General features: G+C 41.8%; 2 protein-coding genes across 4 annotated transcripts in view; one reads left to right on the top strand and one right to left on the bottom strand.

Moving 5' to 3' along the window:
• Positions 1 to 21,717, bottom strand: part of PSMD10 (proteasome 26S subunit, non-ATPase 10) — a 56,785-nt gene that overhangs the window by 34,854 nt on the left and 214 nt on the right. Inside the window, exons 2-5 of one of the 3 annotated variants that reach the window (XM_015860486.2) lie at positions 21,571 to 21,669; positions 20,588 to 20,734; positions 20,315 to 20,481; positions 19,031 to 19,388 (exon numbers count right to left, since the gene is read on the bottom strand). In XM_015860486.2, the coding sequence (XP_015715972.1) occupies positions 19,235 to 19,388; positions 20,315 to 20,481; positions 20,588 to 20,734; positions 21,571 to 21,669 (567 nt within the window). In that variant the 3' untranslated portion in view covers positions 19,031 to 19,234. Of the gene's footprint in view, positions 1 to 19,030; positions 19,459 to 20,314; positions 20,482 to 20,587; positions 20,735 to 21,570; positions 21,670 to 21,717 lie in introns of those variants that run through there. The other 2 variants (XM_015860487.2, XM_032444020.1) reach the window with 2 other exon arrangements.
• Positions 275 to 18,595, top strand: VSIG1 (V-set and immunoglobulin domain containing 1). The gene is made up of 7 exons (XM_015860485.2): positions 275 to 522; positions 3,094 to 3,254; positions 11,786 to 11,984; positions 12,883 to 13,038; positions 13,721 to 13,840; positions 14,557 to 14,683; positions 14,916 to 18,595. Exons 1-7 carry the CDS (start codon positions 474 to 476, stop codon positions 15,097 to 15,099), a joined length of 996 nt encoding a protein of 331 aa, XP_015715971.1. The 5' UTR covers positions 275 to 473; the 3' UTR covers positions 15,100 to 18,595.

Raw genomic sequence — 21,717 nt, 5'->3', positions numbered from 1 at the left:
CTTCAGATGCCCATTTTACAAAAATATGTGATAGAATTAACAGGAAATAAGGATTATTTCATACTCACACAAAGCATGACTCCAATGCTGGTAATCAGACTGACCACTGGTAATGCTGGTAATCAGATGTAATTCTTTTGTTCTGCTCAGTGGGAGTACTTACGAGGGCAAATACTGCTGGAATAGTAGGTACAGGTGGGAACATCGGGGCTTCTCGGATTCGAAGGTTTATTATTAACAAAACACTCATTTGCTTTCACCCCACAAAGTGGTTTCAACTGAACAATCACACCACTAGTCGGAGAAAGGCATACACGCGATAAAGGAGAATGAAAAGGCTCGATGACGTGCTGATACGTGGCTGATAAGAAAAACAAAAAGCCACTTGAAAAAAAAAAACAACCCCACACAGATGAGGTTTAGTCGAAGCCAGAAGCTGCATCTGGTCTCTTTTCTCTCCAAACGTCAAGAAGATGTTTCCAACGATGCTGAAGATATTTCCAGTTCTAGCCGCCCTTGCAGGTAAGAATAACAGACTGATTGAAATAATGCCGAAGTAAAAGAACTTGCTGCAATCAGACAGCAGGTGACCCTGAATAGCAAACTAGGAGAACATTCGGGACTTATTTCTAGGTGGAATGAAAATTGTGGCTACATTGACATGCCATTTTGTGGAGATCAGCAGGCTGACCCATAACTGGTAATAATTTTTTTGCTCAAGAACAGAATTTTAGCTTTGGCAAACTAATGCTTTGCTTCAGAGCTGAGAAGAGGCAAAGGGCTCACACACAGCACTAGGGTCCTTCATGGTTGGCTTTCTCACATTCAGCTTTTGTCTCCCCTTCATAATGTACCGGGAAATGATGACTTGCATCCACCCCATTTAAAACTTTTTGGGCAGTGCTTAACTTAAGCATGCAAATAGTCCCTTGGAATTCCATGAAGTTAAGTGAGGATGTAATACATGGTGGAATCTAGGAATTATATGGAACGCTAAAGATAGTATTTTATTACTGCTTCAAAGACAATGTATTGGGCTGAGCTCTACTTTTAGTATATACAGAGGTGGACATTTTAAATCTAATGCTCTATGGAGATGAACAGCCTCCAATTTCACACACAGAAAAATTGGAAGTTACTGTCCACATTTTCTTTTCAAGATGGAATTTTCTATTTGGAAGCTGAATAAATATTTTCAATGGTTGCTCATGGTGCTTCAGTGCTCACATACGAGCACCACAGATTTCTGCCTTAGAAATGAAGAGAAATTCAGCACTGGTACAAATACTTTGCCAGGCAACGTGCTCTAATTTCATGGGTTTGGCTTTAAGAAAAACAGTGTGGCTGTAGCAAGGGAAATCACTGACTGAGGGTTTCTGTGGCAGTCAGGAGAAGATTGGCAATCTGGTATTTGCTTTGTTAACATTAAGAACTGCATGGCTCTGCAATGTGATTCTCAATTAATCGTAGTCACTTTTCTGTAATGAGGAAATGCTCTCACAGTAATGTTGAGCAAAAGACACAGACCAACTGTTTTTAACAGTAAGCTATGCCCTGCTCTCACTAGCTTTTTGGAATGTGTAACTTCTTACTCACACCCTTTTTTCATTGCAGTCAAAAGGCCTGTATGTATGAAATGGGATTATAAGTTTTTGAAATAGTGGATTAAACGCAAAGACAAATTCTCTTTAACTTCCGCAATGCAGAACAGGCTGGGCACGTCCAGTTTGCTCCATTTTCATTCAAAAGCACCATGTTAGAATTAGTAACGGCGTTTAATAACCTTGCTGGACAAAGTCTCATTGGTTTTGGCCTTATATGTTTACTAGAACTAAGCAAGCTGTATGTGTTAATTCAAAACATGCAGCTTTATGGAAGCTGGAATCACTTAAGGAAAGAGTCACTTCTGTTAACTTCTCCTGGAAAATGTCTAGTCTCTGTAGCACTCTTGATTCCAGAAACAGAGCAATAAGGGCAGATGACTGGAAAATGGACTGGAAAACTCCTTTCTTACACTATGTTTTTTCTCATATGGGTGATAATTTGAGTATAATGTTCTTCTGATGCTGCTGAAGGTTCTGCTTAAACTCTCAGAAGCAGCATCCTTACATAAAATGCACAGATATTCCATTAAGAGAGGATTATTTTCTATGTTTTGCCTTTATCACTGGCAAATGCAATATGCCTACACGAAAATTAGCCAGCATGATTTTCTCACCTTGCCCATTGTACCAGGGAAAGCACCAAATACATATATTTCCACCATGTGCAAGAGCTTCTGCAAGGAAGCCATAAGAAACCTAAACAAAATTGAAGGAGGTTGTGGTGACATGGAGGTAGGCCTGTTATCCTTGGCAGCAGTAATAGGACAAGATGTAATGGCCTTAATTTGCACCAGGGGAGGTTTAGGTTAGATATTAGGAAAAACTTCTCAGAAAGAGTGGTGATTCGCTGGAACAGGCTGCCCAGGGAGGTGGTAGAGTCACCATCTGTGGAGGTGATCAAGAAAAGGATTGATGTGGCACTGAGGGATGTGGTTAGTGGGCATGCGAGGATGGCTTGTTGGTTGGACTAGATGATCTTTGTGGTCTTTTCCAACTTTAATGATTCTACAATTCAAAGGAAATAGCAAAAGGAAAATAGAGGAAAGTTGCTGGGCTCCAGCCTGGGGGAACCCAACAGTGCCACTGAGTCAGAGTCAATGTAAGAATACAAGAAGAAGGTAGCAGATGGTGAGCTATGGATTAAGATCAGATATCTGAGGAATAGCTGCAAAGAAAGAAGGCAAGAAAGGTGTGCAGGAGGCCTAGGGACAGCTGTGAACAAGAGCATCAGATTCAGGAGAGCGCTGAGTTCAGGGAGGCTGCCAGTGAGAAGACAAGTCTGCAGATGGGAGCAAGCCTGCTTTATGCTTTGCCAGAACAATATTTGGTAAGAGGGGGCTTGCTATCACTAATACATGCCCAGCAAGCCCAAGGGGAGCTGTACTAAAAGCAGAGTGACAAACACCTCCAGGTTCCTTTGGCAGAGCAGGGCCCTCCATGCAGTGCCCAGGCTGCCCCACTGCTCTGCTCACGTGCTCGCTGCCCACAGGTCATGTCTGCGCAGTTGTGGTGACTGTTCCTGAGAAGACAGTGAACGTCAAGACCGGAGGGAACGCAACCCTTCTCTGCACATACACGAGTTCTCAGCCGCTGGGAAACTTCTTCATCCAGTGGAGCTTTTACAGCGCCAAAGAGAGCCAACTGCACACCGTAAGATATTTATTTATTACTAATATAAACTTCTTAACAAATACTACATTTTGTGCTGCTACCTTCAATGAAGTCCCAGGAGGCAGGTGACATCCATGCTCCTGCACTTAAGATTGAGCTACAGTGAAGTTTAGGAGAGGTGCACCAAGTCAGCCTACATTCCCAGCTCCTACCGGCTGCTTGAGCTCCTGCTGAAACTTATGAGCAGGTGCCATAGGGACTCAAATGTTGAATGCCTTGCTCTAAGCCACACAGGAGCGTGATGGGGAGCCAAGTCCAGGTGTCCAACAATCACAGAAGCACTCCTGCCTGGGCCAGCTCCCTTTTCTCTTGTCTGGCAGATATTTCCTTCTATTGTGAGGGCTGTTTTCCTAGTGAGACGCCCTTGCCTATGACAATGTGTTCTTCAACCAAGGGTCAGACACGAGCTCCAGGCTCAGCCAACACTGCCACTGCCAGGCAGCTCTGCATGGAGTGGTGCCAAACAACAGACTATTTGTGCAAAGCAAGCGGTCAGAGCTTGGCAGGATTCCACAGGAATTTGTGCTAGCAGGAAATCTGCCACATCAAGCTTGTGTTAGTGTTCTGCAGCATCCCACAAGGTTTACTGTGGTAGCAGAACAAACATGGATCAAAGGCTCCTGCACTGCCTGGGGCCCTGAGAGGCAGCAATGCTGAGCAGTGCTCCCCTCCAGCATGGCAGGAGGAAGTGTCAGCATGGAAACAGCACCAGAATAGTGAGGGTCACTGTAAACTAGGCAGGTCCATGCTTAAACCACTGCTCAAACCTCCCATGTGGCTGGGAAGGACCTGTAAAGCAGCCTGGTCTGCCTGGAAGGAACCAGTGATGGGGTGTGTGACTTCCTATACGCCACAACAGTGCTCGGAGTTCAAGAGCTATGACTAAATCCAAATGTTCTATTGGGAAATGAATCCATGAATCTCGCTCACAACATGGTATACAGGCTGTGAGTTACCCTTAGCTGACCTAGTAAGGTGCCGAGCTCTCAGTGAGTTTCCCTTATAGGCAGAAATGCCTATAGAAGTGCTACTGCATCCTTGAAGACTGTGACTTTCCCTATGCTCTTGTGTCAGGCTTATGCATTTTAGACTCTCTCACTAAAACTTTGGTTCTGTTTGGTGTTAATGCCTGAGAGTTGATATAAAGTTGACTTCGAAGACTGACACAGTCCACACTGATGATTTTCCTGTTATGTTTAATGGTTTCTTAATAATATTATGTTAGAAGATTTGCCACCACTGATAGTTACACATATTTAGTTTATCAATCACAGCAGAATAAGTCTGTATGTAAGTTGCAGAATGCACGGTACTGAACAGCAACAGCAAATTAATATGAGACAATATAAGGCAATTTAATGTAACTGCTTACCTTCTTGCAGCACATCACATATATATATATATTGAGAGAGAGAGTTATATATATATATATATATACATATATCAAATAAAAACTGTACCAGTGATAAGGACAAGCAGCAAGCCCATCCCTAATTCTGACTCTAGCTAAATGTCAGACAGATGGATTCACACCTTCCCTGACTAACTGTATGAATAGCTGTTACTCATCATTTGCTTTTTTCAAGTCAGAACTGTTTTCTTAAATAAAGGATTATTCATGAGGGGGTTGTAGCTTCAAGTTTCTCAAGTAAGTTGCATGTAGTATAATATAATTTTGACCCAATATGTTGCATCATAAACTCCAGTCAGTTGTTCAGGAGTGTATGTTCAGGGATGTACAGCACCAAGGTAGGATTGAGCTCATATTCTCCAGAATCAGTTTAAGTCTTTGTGTTCTACTTTGAATGCATTGAATGTTCTTTATTGCAAAATTTATTCCATTTTTTCCCTGAAAAGTTTGTTGAAGATTCCGCTTGCATTAGAAATTTGCCATTTTTCAACAAGAATGGACAACATTTCCATTTCTTAAAGATGAGAATTTCTGCCAAATATTTTAAAGACAGGAAACTTGCAAATTCTCAAACAACAACAAAAACCGACAGAAAATACTCTTCAACCCACCTCCTACGATTCTAAATACTCCCAACATGTTTCTAAATGTCAGCTTCCTGATGACTCCATTATTCACATGACTGGTATCAACAGAATTAATGGGAGAGAGGCATTTTTCATAAGACATACAAGGAAAAGAAATCTTAAAATCTTAAATCTTAAATAACGTTTATTTACATAATTGGGAATATGACTGTTTCTCTCTACAGTGGCAGCGCATAATAGAACAAAGTCTGATGAATGCTAGGATTAAGGCAAATTTATGTCATTTAGACACTTTTGGCTTGTAACGTCAATGAAGGTGAGCCTTAGAGCCTTCGATTTTAGGACACAGTATATACCAAGCCCATGGGTATTCTTTTAATAGGAATGGTAGTACTTAACACTGCCAAGTTATAGATTTTGCAGCATGTTGAGATATGTAAACTCAAGTATAGTTCTACCTTGAATGAGATGAATAAGACTGGCATAAGGACTGGTGCCAGTGTTAATGAATGCAAGAGAGTATTCAGCAGCAGATATTACCTTGCTCGAACAAAAGGCAATGCTGCTCATTAGTTCACAGACCTGGTGCTTCCCAGCACTTGCTCTACAAAGCTGGCTGGTGTGCTTTGCTGTTTGTTGTGGTGTCTACACATCCTGCTCCCTTTGCCCATCTTACATTATGCTGGCACAGGTGCTCAGCAGCTAAAAGCCCAGGCAGTTACACGTGAGAGGATGAGATACCACAAACAGACGGTATGGTGAGAAGGGAGGCAGCAAGCAGGGGAATAGCAGGTGTTCACTGTGCTGCTTTTAAGACAGTGCAGCTATATTTAGTGTGTGAATGGAACTCTTTTTGCTCACTGGAGCTGAGAAGTTTCTCCAGTGAAGAAACTAAATAATGTAAATATCAACTAATGGAAAATAGGATGTCACGTGTATTTGTAACTTCTATCCCTTGCCATTTACACCTTAGCAATATGTCTTTTTAATAATGAATTTAACTTTTAACTAAGAATACCCAGCCAAGGCTCTTGAGTTTTCCAAACACTGAACTCTCCCTACCTGACCAATGGACAACCTGAAGCAAAAGCTCCTTGTTTTGCTCACCCGGGGTAACAGCGTATGCCACAGCCTGGCCAGCTTCCTGTGGTAGGGTCTCAGCTCCTGCGTTCCATGTTATGCTCTGAGTCATTCAGCTGGCCTCAGTGTAAAGCAGCTAAATAAATGTTTGAAAGACTGAGACTTCTGTTGACTTTGTAAAGGCGAGGCTGCAGCCTTGCAAACCTAAATATAACTCCTGAACCCAACCTGCTCACACCTTGAACCTCCAGCCCAGGCCACCCACAATCAAAGTGGAATTATTACAGATACGTGGCTGCCCAAGCTATGCCCACTACTGTAGTACTGATGGAAATGTAAAGTTCACTAGAGGAGTAAAAGAAACGAAAGTATTATTTGTAAGAGGCACGGATTCATTTAATTGTGGAAAGGGGAACAAAGACCCCTTGTCAGTGTCAGTTTCAGAGCAGTTCCCTGCATGTCACTGGGATCACTGTGCCTGCCTGCGGTTCTCCCTGGTGCTGGGGTGAATGAACTGATCCTCTGAAGCAGGCAACAGAACAACACAGAAACTGGAAACAAGTGGAAGATGATCAGGTAGCAACCCATTTGTTTGGATCAAATATTAGATTTCGTTTGCCCAGTTTTAGGTAAAACTCAGCAATAGGATGATGTTGCACCCCAATCTGCTGCTGAGGGCACCCTGCCCTTGTCAGTGGCAGCAGTGCCTTCTGGGGGCCGTGCAGAAACCAGATGCTTACGCTTTGGGGGAACACTTACAGTCTCATTTAACTCTCAGACCAGCCCATTTTTGCTCAAATACAGCCTTCCCCATGTCATGGCATTCTGAGTATGGATGAGAAATCAATCAGTCAATGTCAAAAGATGGTGTATGTGACAGATGCGCGGGGAAGATGTAGCTGGAGATACAAGGTAAGAAAAAAATCCCCACAATCTTAAGAAAAAAAAATATATATCTAAACAGCTTCTGCTACAATAACACTGCTATAAAAACTTGTAATCATGCTCCAGATTTAAATCCAAAAAGCAGCACAAATGAGATGAGTCGAATCAGACACATCATTCTGAATTCCTAACTCACGCTATGTTTTATTGCATTTTCCTCTATCAAAATTTGTTGGATTCTTTTCCCTCCAGCTATTCTAGGCGGCTGAATTTGTACATGATCCTTCAGGAATATTCTATCCAAAGCTTATCTTAACGGCACGTCCACACATCAGGAGTGGCTGGGTTGAATGTGAGCAAGTCTGAATAGCCCCAGTTTGGAGGTAGATATTTACACAGCAAAAATAAACATTCATCCCGGATCCCCTTTCTAGAAAGTAGCATCATGAAAAATAATGTACAGAGAGGAGCATGAAGCTGCCTGCTGATGTGGCTCCATCCCAGCCACTGGTGGCCATCTCCCAGCCTTAATCCATTCCAAATCCTTTGACTGAGTGGGATTCCTGTCTCACAGGGTCCTCCCAAAGTAAACTGAGGTCTTAATAACTGCCGAAGAGCAGTTACACCAAATGCACTAAGAAAGCATGTTTGCACTTGATACACTGTAGGAATTTCTCGCTAATAGCTCAGCCACAAGAATGATACTGTGGGAACATGAAAGAGATGATCCCCAAGAGTATTTGTGCCAATTAAAGCTGCTCAATGATTAACTCTTTAAAGGCTTCTGACTTCATTCCTTTTCTCTTCTACCAATGTGCAACTGCAATGAGGCATCTAGTCATCTTTAATTACTCATGCAAGACTCCCAGTAATACAGGGCAGAATATCCCTGCTGCAGAACTGCAATATCAGTTTCAATACAAACATGTAAAAAGAAGCTGTGGATGAGAAAAGGTGTTTGGGGCCAGACTTAGTCACATATGTCAAAGAAACCAATGTACCTACGTGGGGATTTGCTTTCTTATCTGGCTAGTTCAGAATCTGAGCCTTGGGCTTTAATTAACACTTTGAGTGTGCAGCATTTGCTCTCTAATTAGATGGTAAGATGCTCGCGGGAATGCTGAACACATTTTTTTCCCTTGTTGCTATTTTATAAATTCTGTCTGTACTCAGAATTCAGGAAGATGGTGGTATCTAACTGGTAAAGTCGTTAATATTTCCCTCTGCATTTATTGGTAAGAAAGGGTTCAAGAGTTCTTTTTATGGTAGCCTGAGAAACCTCCAAAGAGAAAATGATGCGACACAGTGATAGGGCCTGAATGCTTCTGAATGCCTGAGCTTCACAGCTCTCCAGGCAAGGACTGTGAAACAGAATGAGACAGTGAATACATCAGGCGAAGGAAGCTGTCATTAGGCAGGATGGTACAGCTTTGTATCTGCTGACGGGAGAAAGCAAGAAGGGGCTGGGGGAGGGAAGACAGGTATTAAGATGGACGTCATGTTCTCCGACTGCTTCACAGTCAGGAAATCAGGGTTACTGTGGGGATTAAGTGGGACATTTTGTTATGCATCTTCAGATGTACCTCTTTTTACAAATCTGACATCCAGATGTACTAGACAAAACAGCAGTGTGATGCGAGGGCACTAGCAGATGGAGAGGCAGGAGGAATATTGCACTGGAAATTGTGAATTAGTCCATCCAAAGTTATTTGAAAGACATATTTGCACTACTGTAGTACCTGTTTGTGCAGCCCTAAGAAGAGAGAGGAAGCAGATGGAGGCAAGATTTCTCCTAATTTACTGCCTGATTTTTCACACATCTCCACTCCCCAAGGAGGAGGATTGTTCTAGGGGAGTTCTATAAAGAAAACCTGTAGGTGGGTTCCTTGTTCTCTGCCAAACATCCGGCAGCTTTTGGAAAGCTGCAACTCAGCATCAGCATTGCCACTTGCTTCCTCTTTAGGCAAGTACTTTCTTCACCATCTCACAAGAAGGGAAACAGCCTTCCCATAGCTCAGGCTAAAGTAAAAGAAAATGTACGAGTCCATGCACCAGATCTGTCTGTATCTGGGACACAAACTATGCGCCTGGAGAGCATGAATGTTACCACGATTTTCTTCCCAACTAACATGTATCATTTCCACTACAAGGTTTGGAAATATTCATTTTGCATGTTTGAAATGTGCTATGCATTCACAGCCAATTAACTGAAGCATGTTCCTCTCCAATGAAATTTCCTGTGTACACAATCCAATCTTACCTCTGGGACAAGATATACACTCAGTAATTAATCACAACATTACTCAGCCTTTTTGGTGTTTACCACCTTCCTTCAAGCAATAGACTCCAGAGCTATTAAGACAAGCATCACACAGAAGCTGAAGAATAAAGAATAGGCAGGAGCCTGCAGGGGAACTGAGTGCATGTCCTTATGAAGCTCAACTATGCTTATATTCAGTGATTTGTTTATAGCAGACTCCTAATTTTGAACACTGCCCCTCTTTCTGAAATAGGGTGTTCATCCAGACTTCAATTTTGCATTAGATATTGGCAAAGCATGACATTAGTTTTAAGAGTGATCATCTTGAATGCAAGAAATGGCAACTGGAGATTCTCTCCAGCAGTTTTGCAAACTTTCTAACCTAGTCTGCGCCATATTAGCATTAGAACTCTTATCACTCCTCCCTGCTTTCCCACATTTTGTTAGTGCACACAGTGCTTTGGTATTCAGAGCCCTGAATCAATGGTACCTGGTGTTTGCAATTCTGTGGTTGGGAAAGATCAACTCGTGTTGGAAAGTGCACAAAACTGCACTTGAGACGGGGCCAAACTGTAGTACTGAGGCTGTTGGTCCTATGCAGTCTGTCTGGGTTTTGACCTTCATTTGAAACCTTTATCATTGCATACACCAGCCATGTTCTGGCAGTTTTAGGGTGTAGCTTGCCTAAGCTAATAAAGGTTTCCAGATAACATTGCTTAAAGATTTCAGTCAACAATGTATCGGGGTGGATAAATAGAATTAAGAGTAAGTATTCTGAATTCAAAGTGCAATCAGTTGATCTGTAAAGCAAATTACACTTTTTGACTAGGGAATTACAGTGTCCCTACTAGCAAGAAGTTTTGGCTAAAAAGAACTTTGATACCACTGAAGTGGGAATTATATTTTACACCAGTTTGTGAAGCTTCTTCCTACAAGCATTTTCCAACTATTTCCATCATAAACTACCATCAGTCCAACTTTAATAAATACATACACATTGCCGATGTTGGAATACTGTCAGTAGGACAAATGTTAGATCTGTTTTAGTACCGAGCTGTAATTCTGAGTGATTACCACTTACCAGTGTGAGAAAATGGCTGAGCGTCCTTGAACCATCCAATGTGTCTCGACAATGGAGTTTGTAAACTGGGGAATATGTGGCTTATCCCAAGTACTATCACTTGTATACCATACTACTACTAACATCTAAAACAAAACAATTCCACAGTTCCAAGCTATGTTCTTTCTGATCTTAGTTTCACAGGCAATCTCATCAGGAGACGAGTACTCTTTGGGTACTATTATATTTACTCCAGAGCAAATGAGGTATTATGGCTTGAGGCCCAAGGTTCAAAATATCATTCTCCACAAGGAACACTACCTCTCCTTCTAGTCAACAGATGTGGTCTTCCAAGCTTACAAATCCAATTCTATTCCCACAGTGCTGTTAAGTACAATTAATAATACTAAAGTCTGTGAAATCAGTCGACATTAAACAGCAAATTATAGTTAGGAAGGAAAAGTAGCATTCCTTAGAGGCATTTTTCTTTACGGTGCCTACTGTTTCCTGCTGGTTAAAGAAGGGGAAAATCTTGATCTCATATAGGTATCACTTCAAGCACTGAAGCCATCAGTTATTCTTGACTTCCATCTATGGTATAAACTCAGAAAAACCAACAGGACATGACAATGGCTCCGACCCTGATTACACAAACAAGGAGAACAGCATGGTAGCTCTGATGCATTTTTATTGCTTTCAGATTTACTGCAAACAGATCAGGCATCTTGTTTGCTTAGACCTGTGCTATGTGGATTCACTTCAGTTCTCTGTTTGCTAGCTTCTGTATTTGGAAAGCTTTATAGCCACTTTTTGCAATGATGGGTCCATTCCTGTCATAATCTTCTACTAAGCTGCTAATTAATAATATCACAGATGATCACTGCTTCAATGAATACAACTATTAATTGTGCATAACATTGCATTTTTACAGCTTTGTCATATGATGATCAATGATCTCACCTTTGCTCCTGCAAACATATGATCTGTGACTTAAGTATGAGCAGATCAGCTACTGTCCATTTACATGACTAAAAAAACCCTGTCCTGAAAAGCTTTCTCCATAAAAACCATTAGAAGTGTGTATTCAAATGTATCACGTTTTCATCTCTTTGTCTGAGAAGGGGGTCACCTTGCTTTACTCAATGAAAAAATCAACCACAAGCACCAAGTAGCAACGGGACAGTAAGATCTCTTGTTATTAAACTAACAGCTTGTTTTGTACCACAGATCTACTATTATTCAGAAGGACAGTCTTATTCCTATGGAGAGTTTAAGAACAGGATCACAGCTGCAACAAGCCCAGGGAATGCATCAATAACGATCTCCAACATGCAGCCCTCAGACACTGGTTCCTACACCTGCGAAGTCTTCAGCCCCCAGGATGGTGCTGGACAGAGTCAAAAATCAGTGATTGTCAGTGTGCTGGGTAAGTCATTTTCCTCTGTGCTGCTGTGTTGTACTTTTCCTGCCTTTTTACAGCCTTTTTTTTTAAGCACAAAATGTGCAGCAGCAGGGGGAATAACAGAGAAGTGATAAACAAGGCCCACGATGCAGAAAAAGGGCTCATTTATGTATTGACGCAGTTTTGCTCCAAGGCTTTGAAGACAGAGAGAGCTTGTGGTGCCATCTAGCGTCCACACAAAGCAAATCCCTCCTGATCCCACTCATTTAATTTACTCGGCCTACAGTAAAATCTCCTTCTCCCACAAGCAGCCTTTATATTCATCCTCTCCAAAAGCGACCAAAACAGGTAGCTGGAACTATCCAACTTCACTAGATTTTTGATGTCAGAAAAGAAAGGATACTGTTTGATTAAAATAAAAAGCCCTTCTAGCTGTAGGTGAGAACTTCACTGGGAAGCCATCGCTTTCAGCATAACCCAGACCATTGCTTTTATACTGAGAATTCATCCCTGGTTGGAGTTACAAATCAAAGCTGTATGCAAGAAAATTAAATATACCTGAAAAAGCTCCTGGAAAAGCTCCTGTGGCCCTACAGGAAATGATACTATGTGGGCAGAAAATCATACATGATGAATGATGACTGACTCAGTATAAGCAGTTGATACTTTTCATCACCTCCATAATACTTTAGCATTACTTATCATGTAAAAGGAAGACTAGATAATAATTGTAGGCTATTTATATATGCTTAGTACTACTCAAATCTTTATAGATCTTTTGGCTAGATCTATAAACAAGCCTATGCTTGAAATCTGTAACTGGGGTTCAATTCTTTACTGCAGCAGCACAAGAACAGGCCTTGATGTGGAAACCGCAGCCCTGGCTGTATACTCATGTGTCATTCTCATTGTTATTTTACAGTCAAACCCTCAAAGCCTTTCTGCAAAATAGAAGGAACACCTGAAAAAGGCCATCTGATCTACCTCTTATGCAAGTGTGACCAAGGATTGCCTCTCCCCACCTACCGCTGGTACAAAGTAGATGAGAATACCCTCACGCCGGTGACTGAACACTTCAGTACGTAACTACAGGACTAGCACACCATGTTCAAGAGTAGGAGTTTCATCCTACCAGCTAGGGCTGCATACATTCTGTATCATATAGGGCAGTGAAATATATCTGATATTCTGATGCTCAGTACCACAAATTCCTATCTTTACTTACTCAGACTGGCCAACAGCTGTCACAAAGACCTAATTTTTTTGTTCTCTGCTTTTTTGTATTTGTATTAATGAAAAATGTGGCACATTGAAGTGTTGTCTATACCACTATGTTAAATTGTTAAAATGGGTTTATATCATTAAGTCTCCCTTCCCTTGGAAGTCTGAATGAACATACATCCAAAATAAGTCAAATGGTCAATCAGTTGCTAAGAACTCAATCCCAAAAGTCTTCAGTACCCATTAGCTTTTCATTTATGAAGCTATACTGACAGTATTATGTATTTACAGAGTACTACAGATGTATTTACACAGTATGAACATACTTCTCACATTCTAATACTCTCCTGCAGAAAATACTGTAGCAGTTTTCAAGGAGGGTGTAAGTTTTTGATTTAAAGACTGTTAAAAAAAATGAATCAAGGAAGGAATAATATTTTTCACCTCTTAATAGCTTTCAGAACTACCAGCTATAGATAACCATTTGCCTTGGAAGTATATGAATAGTAATAATCTGTACCTGTTCTCTTTTGTAACAGATCCAGACACGGGCATTCTGTACATTGGCAATCTCACTACCTTTGAAACAGGACATTACCGATGCATAGCCAGCAACATCATGGGGAACAGTACTTGTGAGCTCGACCTAACTTCAATGCGTAAGTGAAAGAAAAATCCCTTATATAATATATATATAATATACTGCAGAAAAAATGCTGTAATATCCTTAAAATGAAGATTTTTGGCCATACAAACAGCATGGACATTTGAGAGCAGTAGTCAGCTGCATTTGTGTGTAGATTTTTCACGTAACCAATAACACTAAATCAGTAAATTTATGTAGTATAGGTAATCATGAGATACGTCCATGAAATGGGTGCTCAATCATCCAGGGGTCTATAAAATGAAAATAGCAGGTCAGAGCTGGCAGCTGTACTGGAGACAGAAGGTCTTTGGGGCTCATAAACAATCAGAGCATGCATTTAGTATCTCAACTGAACAGCGGTGATAAAGGCAACCTGTATTTCAGAATTTGTCTGAAAAGCCAGAAGAGCAAAGGCTTTCCAACTACTGCCAAGGTTAACAGCCCAACACTTTCCTTACCCAGTCATAAATATGGGGTTTTCTGGGGGGAGGGAGCTAACTACCAAGAAGAGGTGGTGGGTCCTAAAAGCAGAGTGGAAGTCCTAAAAGCAGAGCTCTCTCTTTCCTAGAGCATCTTTGGTCTTCTCAGAAAATGTTTTAGTCTTTAGCCTGCCAGACTGAGTGCCTCCTTTCTGCTCTAGGCTCCTCCACTAAATTTCTATAGGATTTTGCTGTAAAATTTGATTAATCGTGCTTTATCTTTTTAACATTTTCTTCTCCCTCCCCTCAGATTCTGATGGTAATATTGTTGCCGGCGCATTAATTGGAGCAATTCTGGCAGCTGTTATCATCTGTGCTATCGTCTGGGTCTTAACCAAGAAGGCAAGGAAAAAGAAGTCATCAAGTAATGAAATGCAGTAAGAATTTGTTTGCTTGATTTTAAGACAATTATTTCTGTGAAGTACTGTTGATAAACCAGAGCTAAAATAAAATGTAAATATTGTAAACATTTATGGACAAGTTAATAATACAACGCTGGGGCAAACTTCCAAAGTGAGATTGCTTTTTTATCATGACTTCTAAGCTGTTGCTCTTGTAACAGAGGTTACCATTATATGAAATCACAATCCTCCTCCTGTCTTCCTGCAGAGTAATGGCTCAGAAACAATCCAATGCAGAGTACGCTCAGGTACCTAATGAAGAAAACACACCTGCAACCACAGTTCTACCAAGCAATGCGACAAATGAACAACCTAGTGCTGATGGAGCAGCGGTGTCTGAAACACCAGAAAATGATGAGAAGAATGAAGTGCAAAAGGAAGAAACAGCTTGAAGTTCATTTTAATACAGTTTTTCTCTTTGGCTTTGGATCACGTTATAAAAAAGCAACAACAAAAAACGTCACTGAATTAACATACCATCGTAGCTAAACTCATCTGTATTGTGAACCACCGGACTGGAGATTGAAAAGGATGGTAGACGTACCTTGCAAATAGCAGATTTGGCCTTTAAGGTTAACCAAATTAAACTTATTACCTACTTGAACATGCATGTAAGTAAAAAAAAGACGACCATCTGCAATCATCCAATCTAGTTTGCAAAGATAATCAGGAAACGGTCACAACCTTTGGAGAAAGTAAGAACTTCCCAGTCAACTCAAAAGAAAGCTGTGTGTGTCCATACAGTTCTGAGCCACAGCAGCCGTCTCCACACAGCATTTCCTGTGCACTGAAATCCACCATCACAGCCATTACATTGCTGCATTTAAAAGATCTGGTTTTGTACTTCAGAAGTCAAATCAAGCTTCATCGGAGTGCAAAAACAGATTTAAAGACTTGGACCAATGAAATGTTGTAAGTCTGAATTTCACCTGAAGTTACAAAGGAAAGAAAAAAGTCAGGGAAACTTTTAGTGTGTTACCAAATGTGGGGTACAACTCTGTTAGCAATGACCTTCTGACTTCAAAGTTCCCAAGACATCAGTGTTCCTGAGTTGTGTGTTTCAGCGGTTCTGGTTTTCAGCCTAATGGAGTTACCAGTTGGGTTCCCACTTCAGACGTCAGCTGACTGTTTGCTAGACAATGGGAGCTGTACACTCAAATCCTTTATCAAATTCAGGCACACAGAGTAGCAGATTCATCATGATAAGCAGATGTATCAGCTTTCAAACCTCAGAAATGAATCCTGCCAGCTATGAACACATCAGCTTCCTTTGCCTGAGATGATTTAACAAAGTCATGCTACTCTTCTGATCTCTTTAGTCCAGTATAACTTAGTCCATTTCTGTAGGTAAAACCTTCAGGAGGAACAAAATAGTGCATCCATGAGGACAGACAACAGCTGAGTAGTGAGCTCTCTCTTGGAAAAGGCAATTGATCTGTAAACACTGACCACGAGACACTTGTCCAGTGAAGCCGACAACCTCCTCTCTTTGGGCCCACATTCTAACGATGACCAACCCTGTTCAGTTCTTCAAAAGGGCAAAACAACCTGCTTTCATAAGACAAAGGGATTCTGGTTCAGGACTGTCCAAGGAACAGACATTCAGACTCAGCAGCTCCCTTATGTTCTACATGAGGCAGATACTCCTTGAAATAAGGAGACGCTGTTTTTAGCCTCGTGCACTGCAGAGAAATGTGCCTGACTGAGGGATCTGCTGTGTTTGGGCATTTAAGTTTCGTCTAGTATCTACTATTCATAAATCCTTTGGTGACTGTTCCTAGCCTGTAACTATTAGTTATATACCTCATTCATCTTTAAAATAGATGATATAAAGATACAGCTACGCTAAAATTACCTTCACCAACATGTAAGGCGTGATGTCTTAACGAGGACTCAGGTTGAATCATGAAATGTAACTGTATTCATTGTTGTTTCTACAGTTTTGCAGCTTTCAAGAGATTTGCTACATGTGTTCCAGCCTTTAGCCTCATTTTAGAGGAGGAAAGCATTTACAACGTTCTGGTAACATTGTTTTAGCTGAGAACTGCTCCTGACAGAACAAACATCGCTCTTACTCACACCAACGCTGCCTCATTCTATAAGCAGATTTATATCCTTTCTCTCCAAAACACCCAGCTTAAGTCACAACCTGTATATATGCTTCTTCTTAATCAGGCACTTCTTGTATTAAATCTCAGATCTTACTAAGCAAAATCTGCAAATTGTAACCATTCAATTGAGCTTTAGAGGCCTAGCGAGTATTTTTAGATTCACACCTGAATAGCTTAGAGGCACACAGCAACCTGTTACTAAGCATGATCAGCAAGAGTGCCATTTGGGTGCTATTTCTTACCAATGATGTTGCTTAACTTGGCTGACACGGGCATTAATTTTAAACAGCTTCTTCTCAGATGCTCATAGGCCTTTTTCTACTCTTGCCTTTCATGGATGAATATACACAACTCTCTTCATGACACGGCTGTAGTTGTGTTAGTTCTAAAGTAATCTCCTGTATTGTGTCAATTATCATTTCCTTACTGTAACATCTGTGCCAACTTCAGGTCTCCACGATACCAATGTGGTTGTATGGGGGCAAGGGGGGAAATATATTATGTGGTCATTACCATCAGTTTTCCTCATCTCATCTCCACACATTTCTCTGCACATATTCCTCATATAACTCACCAGAGCACACCAGGAGCTTATTCTGATGACTTTCTATACAAAGATCAAGGACCAATACAGAACTGTATCTTCAGCTTTTCTCAATTCAAGTTTTCAGCAGCATCTGCATAATACATAAGAAACTACATTTACTCAGTCAAGTTTCTGCTTCCAACAAGGCCTGAAGAACCAGAGGTTACTGTAAAGGCAAGCTTCTGCCACTGCTCTGTTTGTATCCTCAGTGAAATTTAACCTGCATTTTTCTTTCTAGGATAGAGTAAGTAATCGGTAAAGATATCTGTTAAGTTTTAAGTTCCTGTCTTGCTCATCAAAATGAAGTGTATTAACTTAATTCCTACCAGTTAGACCATAGAAACTGTCATCTTCTGCTTCGGTACTTCCTTGCAGCTGAAAAAAAACCCCATTCTATCTCCATACCATTTAAGAGATGGCAGGCTTTCAGCTGACTTGCTCATTTTGTCCCATGCACAAAAGCTATTGCAGAAAATATGGGTTTTGTTACACGTAAGTTTAATAAAGTTTTATAACATTAAAGATTGCTGTTTAAGACACTGTCTTTATTTCACAGAACTTCATCAGCTTGATTTGTTCAGGAAGAACTCACCCACCAGTGCTACAACAGATCATACCAACGTCAGAACAGGATGCTGAAGCCCAGCTCTTTTCTCTCATTCCAGCCACTCTACCCCAAGCCTGTAGCATTGCATGGGATTGTTGTGGCCAATGTGCAGGACACAGCACTTGGTCTTGTTAAAGCTCATACAATTGGCCTCAGCCCAGTGATCAGCCTGTTCAGATCCCATTGTAGTCTTCCTAGTCTCAGGCAGATCCACAATTCCTCCCAACTTGGTGTCATTCACAAACTTACTGGAGGTGCACTCAATCCCCTTGTTCAGACCATCAATTATACAGGGCCAGCCCCAGTACTGACCTTGGGAAACACCACTCACGACCAGTTGCCAGCTGGATTTAACTCTGTTCATCACCGCCCTCTGGGCCCAGCTGTCCAGCCAGTTTTTTTCATCATGCAGTAAGAATTCTCACCTCCATTGCTAAACGCTGAAATACTGAAGCTAATTCCAATCACACGAAAAAACAAAACACAAAAGAAGAAAATCCCAACCTCCCCCACAATCAGTTCAATCAGGGATTATCCACACACAGTTAAGGGACAAATGAGCTACTGACAAGTACGTGGAAGTTCTCAATGATCCTTAATAAAAAGCAGTTTATAGAATATCTTCACTTCTCTCCTGGCCAGACAAACCCATACATGACTGCAGTCATCATAGAAGTTGCTATATACTACATAAATATACTATATATATATATATAGTATATATATATGTATATATGTGTATATATATATATATACACATAAATATAATATACTACACATAAAGATGCTTTCCTTCTTACTCCCATGCATTTTGGAAGGATTCAGCATGAAATCACCTTATAATCATGCTTCATCCCTTAAACCATCACCTGAAGCACAGAGAGCAGGGATATCATTTTTGAGACTCCAAAAGTAGTTTGAAAGAAACAGTCCTACACTGGACCGTGACACAGAAGGAACAACCTAATGTATACACATCATACAGTGAACTGAAAAAAAAACCAGCAAGGTATCAAAAATACATTAAAAGCAGTAATCTGTTTAATCAACAGGAAGTACAAATGGCTTTTCCGACAGTATACTTCGAGCAAACCCAGAGATAAGACATTTGAGTACCATGCTGATGCTCACATATGACATCCTTGTTGAACTATTGAAATATGAGGTTGGCGACCATAAACACAAGCACAAAAAAGAAAAGACAGCCAAGCCAGAAGGCCCCTCTAGCCCTCCACCATTCTTTTAAGTATTGCTCCCAGGCCACCCTTTGCCACTTTCAGTGGGGTCAGCTCTTCTTTATTCTCAATGTGAATACTTGCACCATGAGACACCAGCAGCTTTGCCTCATCCACTCTCTCTTCATCGCAGGCTAAATGACTGCAATACAAACAAGAAACCCACAGCCACTTTTAAGTAGTCCAGGCTTAGGAAGATCAATAATTATGCCCTGTCAAAGCAAGAGCAAAACAAGAACGTTGTGGGGAAAGAGGGGAGACAAATCCTAGAACAAGAATACCACACCTAATAGATCACATACAAAGACTTTAAAGCCTGGCTCTGCAGTCAGTAATGCTCAGGAGCACAAAGTCCACAGTGGAATTGGAAAACAGTAATCTCTACTTAAATCAAAAGCAATAAACCAAATCATAAAGAATTACTGGAAACGCAGCAAGTGCTTTTTTTCAGTTTAGCATCCCACCCTGAGAATAAACGCATGTGTTCTACAATAAATTGGGTTTTATGTGTAGCAAGAAAACCCTGCGCAACCTTATTCATGGCAAAATCCTGATGCCACTGCAGACAAGGCAGGGTGCTGCCACCGACTTCAAAGCAGCCGAGGTTTCACTCTTACACATTCAAACTGGTGTTACTGTTTGTAATAAAAAACATCAGACTAGTTATACTTCAATTACATCTTATTTTCCTTAGAGGAGTGAGGAAAAGTTTCCAAAATTAGTTCTTACTTGACAGGATGGAGCAGGCCAGCCTGCAAGACCAGCTCCTTGTGACTTTGATGTTATTAGCACACTTTCTACCCCCCAGCAGAAAGGAAATGTATTCTAAGGTATTACAAAAGGTGTTCTACGTTTTATAATTGATGTAGTAACACAAAGTATGTATGTACATACACGCTTATGCAAAACACTAATGATGATTTTCTCAAATCCTTTTCAGTGACACAGGGATGTGAAGCAAGGGGTTATTCCTGAGAGATCCCAGAGTTAAAAAGCAAATCTGAACTGATGGGGTTTCACTTCATAGAAACTAAAACCCAAAACCAACCAACAAACAAAATCACTTACAGGGGTGTGTTCCCTTCCGAGTCCTGTATGTTGACAGATGCGTTGTGCTGCAGAAGGATCTGTATCATTTTTAGGTTGCCTTTGGCTGCTGCTCTATGTAATGGGGTGGATTCAAAATGATCTGTTGCATCTGGATCAGCTCCATTCTCCAAAAGCATGACTGCAATCTGAAGGTGTAGGAAGAGAAGGAGGGGGAAAAAACAAAAGGAAAGTTCATATAACCAAACACTTTTCCTGAGAGCAACACAACTCCAGCAGCACGGGCAGCCCTACCTCCTGCTTATTTTTGGAGGCCGCGTAGTGCAGGGGCGTGCAGCCATTCTGATTGACAGCATTGATGGGAGCCCCCTTGTCAATGAGGGCCTTGACGATCTCATCACGGCCCGCTGACGCAGCGATGTGCAAGGGAGTCCAACCAGCCTGTGGAGGCGAGCACAGAAGTTATTAAAGCAAAGACGTCAACCGAGAAAACAACCCCAGTGCAGAGCAGACTGCTCACAGAATCACAGAATGACCCGGGTTGGAAAGGACCTCAAGGATCATGTAGTTTCAACCCCCCTGCCTGGCAGGGCCACCAAACATACACCTTTACTAGATCAGGTTGCCCAGGGGCCCGTCCAACCTGGTCTTGAACACCTCCAAGGACGGGGCATCCACAACCTCCCTGGGCAGCCTGTTCCAGGACCTAAACACTCTCCTAGTGAAGAACTTTCCCTAACATCCAACCTAAATCTTCCCTCTTTTAACTTAAAACCATTTCCCTTAGTCCTGCTATTGTCAGCCCTTTCCAAGAGTTTACTCCCCTCCTGGGAGTAAGTTCCCTTCAGGTATTGAAAGGCTGCAATGAGGTCACCCCACTCCCTAATCATATTGCAGACAGCATTACAGCTGTAGTGCTTAACACTACTATCAGCACAGACAAGTCACAAGCGCAAACTTTAGGATAATTCATTCATAACGGATGCAATTATTTCAGCTTTCCCTGCAGGACAGAAGGGATCTGATGGCGAGTGTGAGATCAGCGCACACGGGGCCTACTCTGCCATTATACCTCAGGGGCGGGAAACCCTCAGCGCTCCTCACGGCTTGGCACAGGGTCACACAGGGCAGAGACGACCCGAAGACCCACAGCGGCAGCCCGGCCAGGCACCGAGTCCCGGGCAGTCGCTCTCCTCAGCCCCTACAGAACCATCCTTTCAACCTCGGGCCCGTTACTGAGGGAGAGCGGCCCCGAGAGCTCCCGCCGCCCCACTCACGTCGTCCTTGTCTCCGACGGGCACGCCGAGCCCCAGCAGTAGATCCGCCACCGCCGTGTGTCCCGCCGAACAGGCCCAGTGCAGCGCGGTGCGGCGATCCTGAGGGGAGACAGCGCCGGTCAGCGGGCCCCGGGCCGTTTGGTTGCC

The sequence above is a fragment of the Coturnix japonica genome, chromosome 4 (genome assembly GCF_001577835.2).
Source record: "Coturnix japonica isolate 7356 chromosome 4, Coturnix japonica 2.1, whole genome shotgun sequence".
Classification (NCBI taxonomy): Eukaryota; Metazoa; Chordata; class Aves; order Galliformes; family Phasianidae; genus Coturnix; species Coturnix japonica.
The sequence above is the reverse complement of the archived record's forward strand: the minus strand, read 5'-3'. Positions and strand labels throughout refer to the sequence as shown.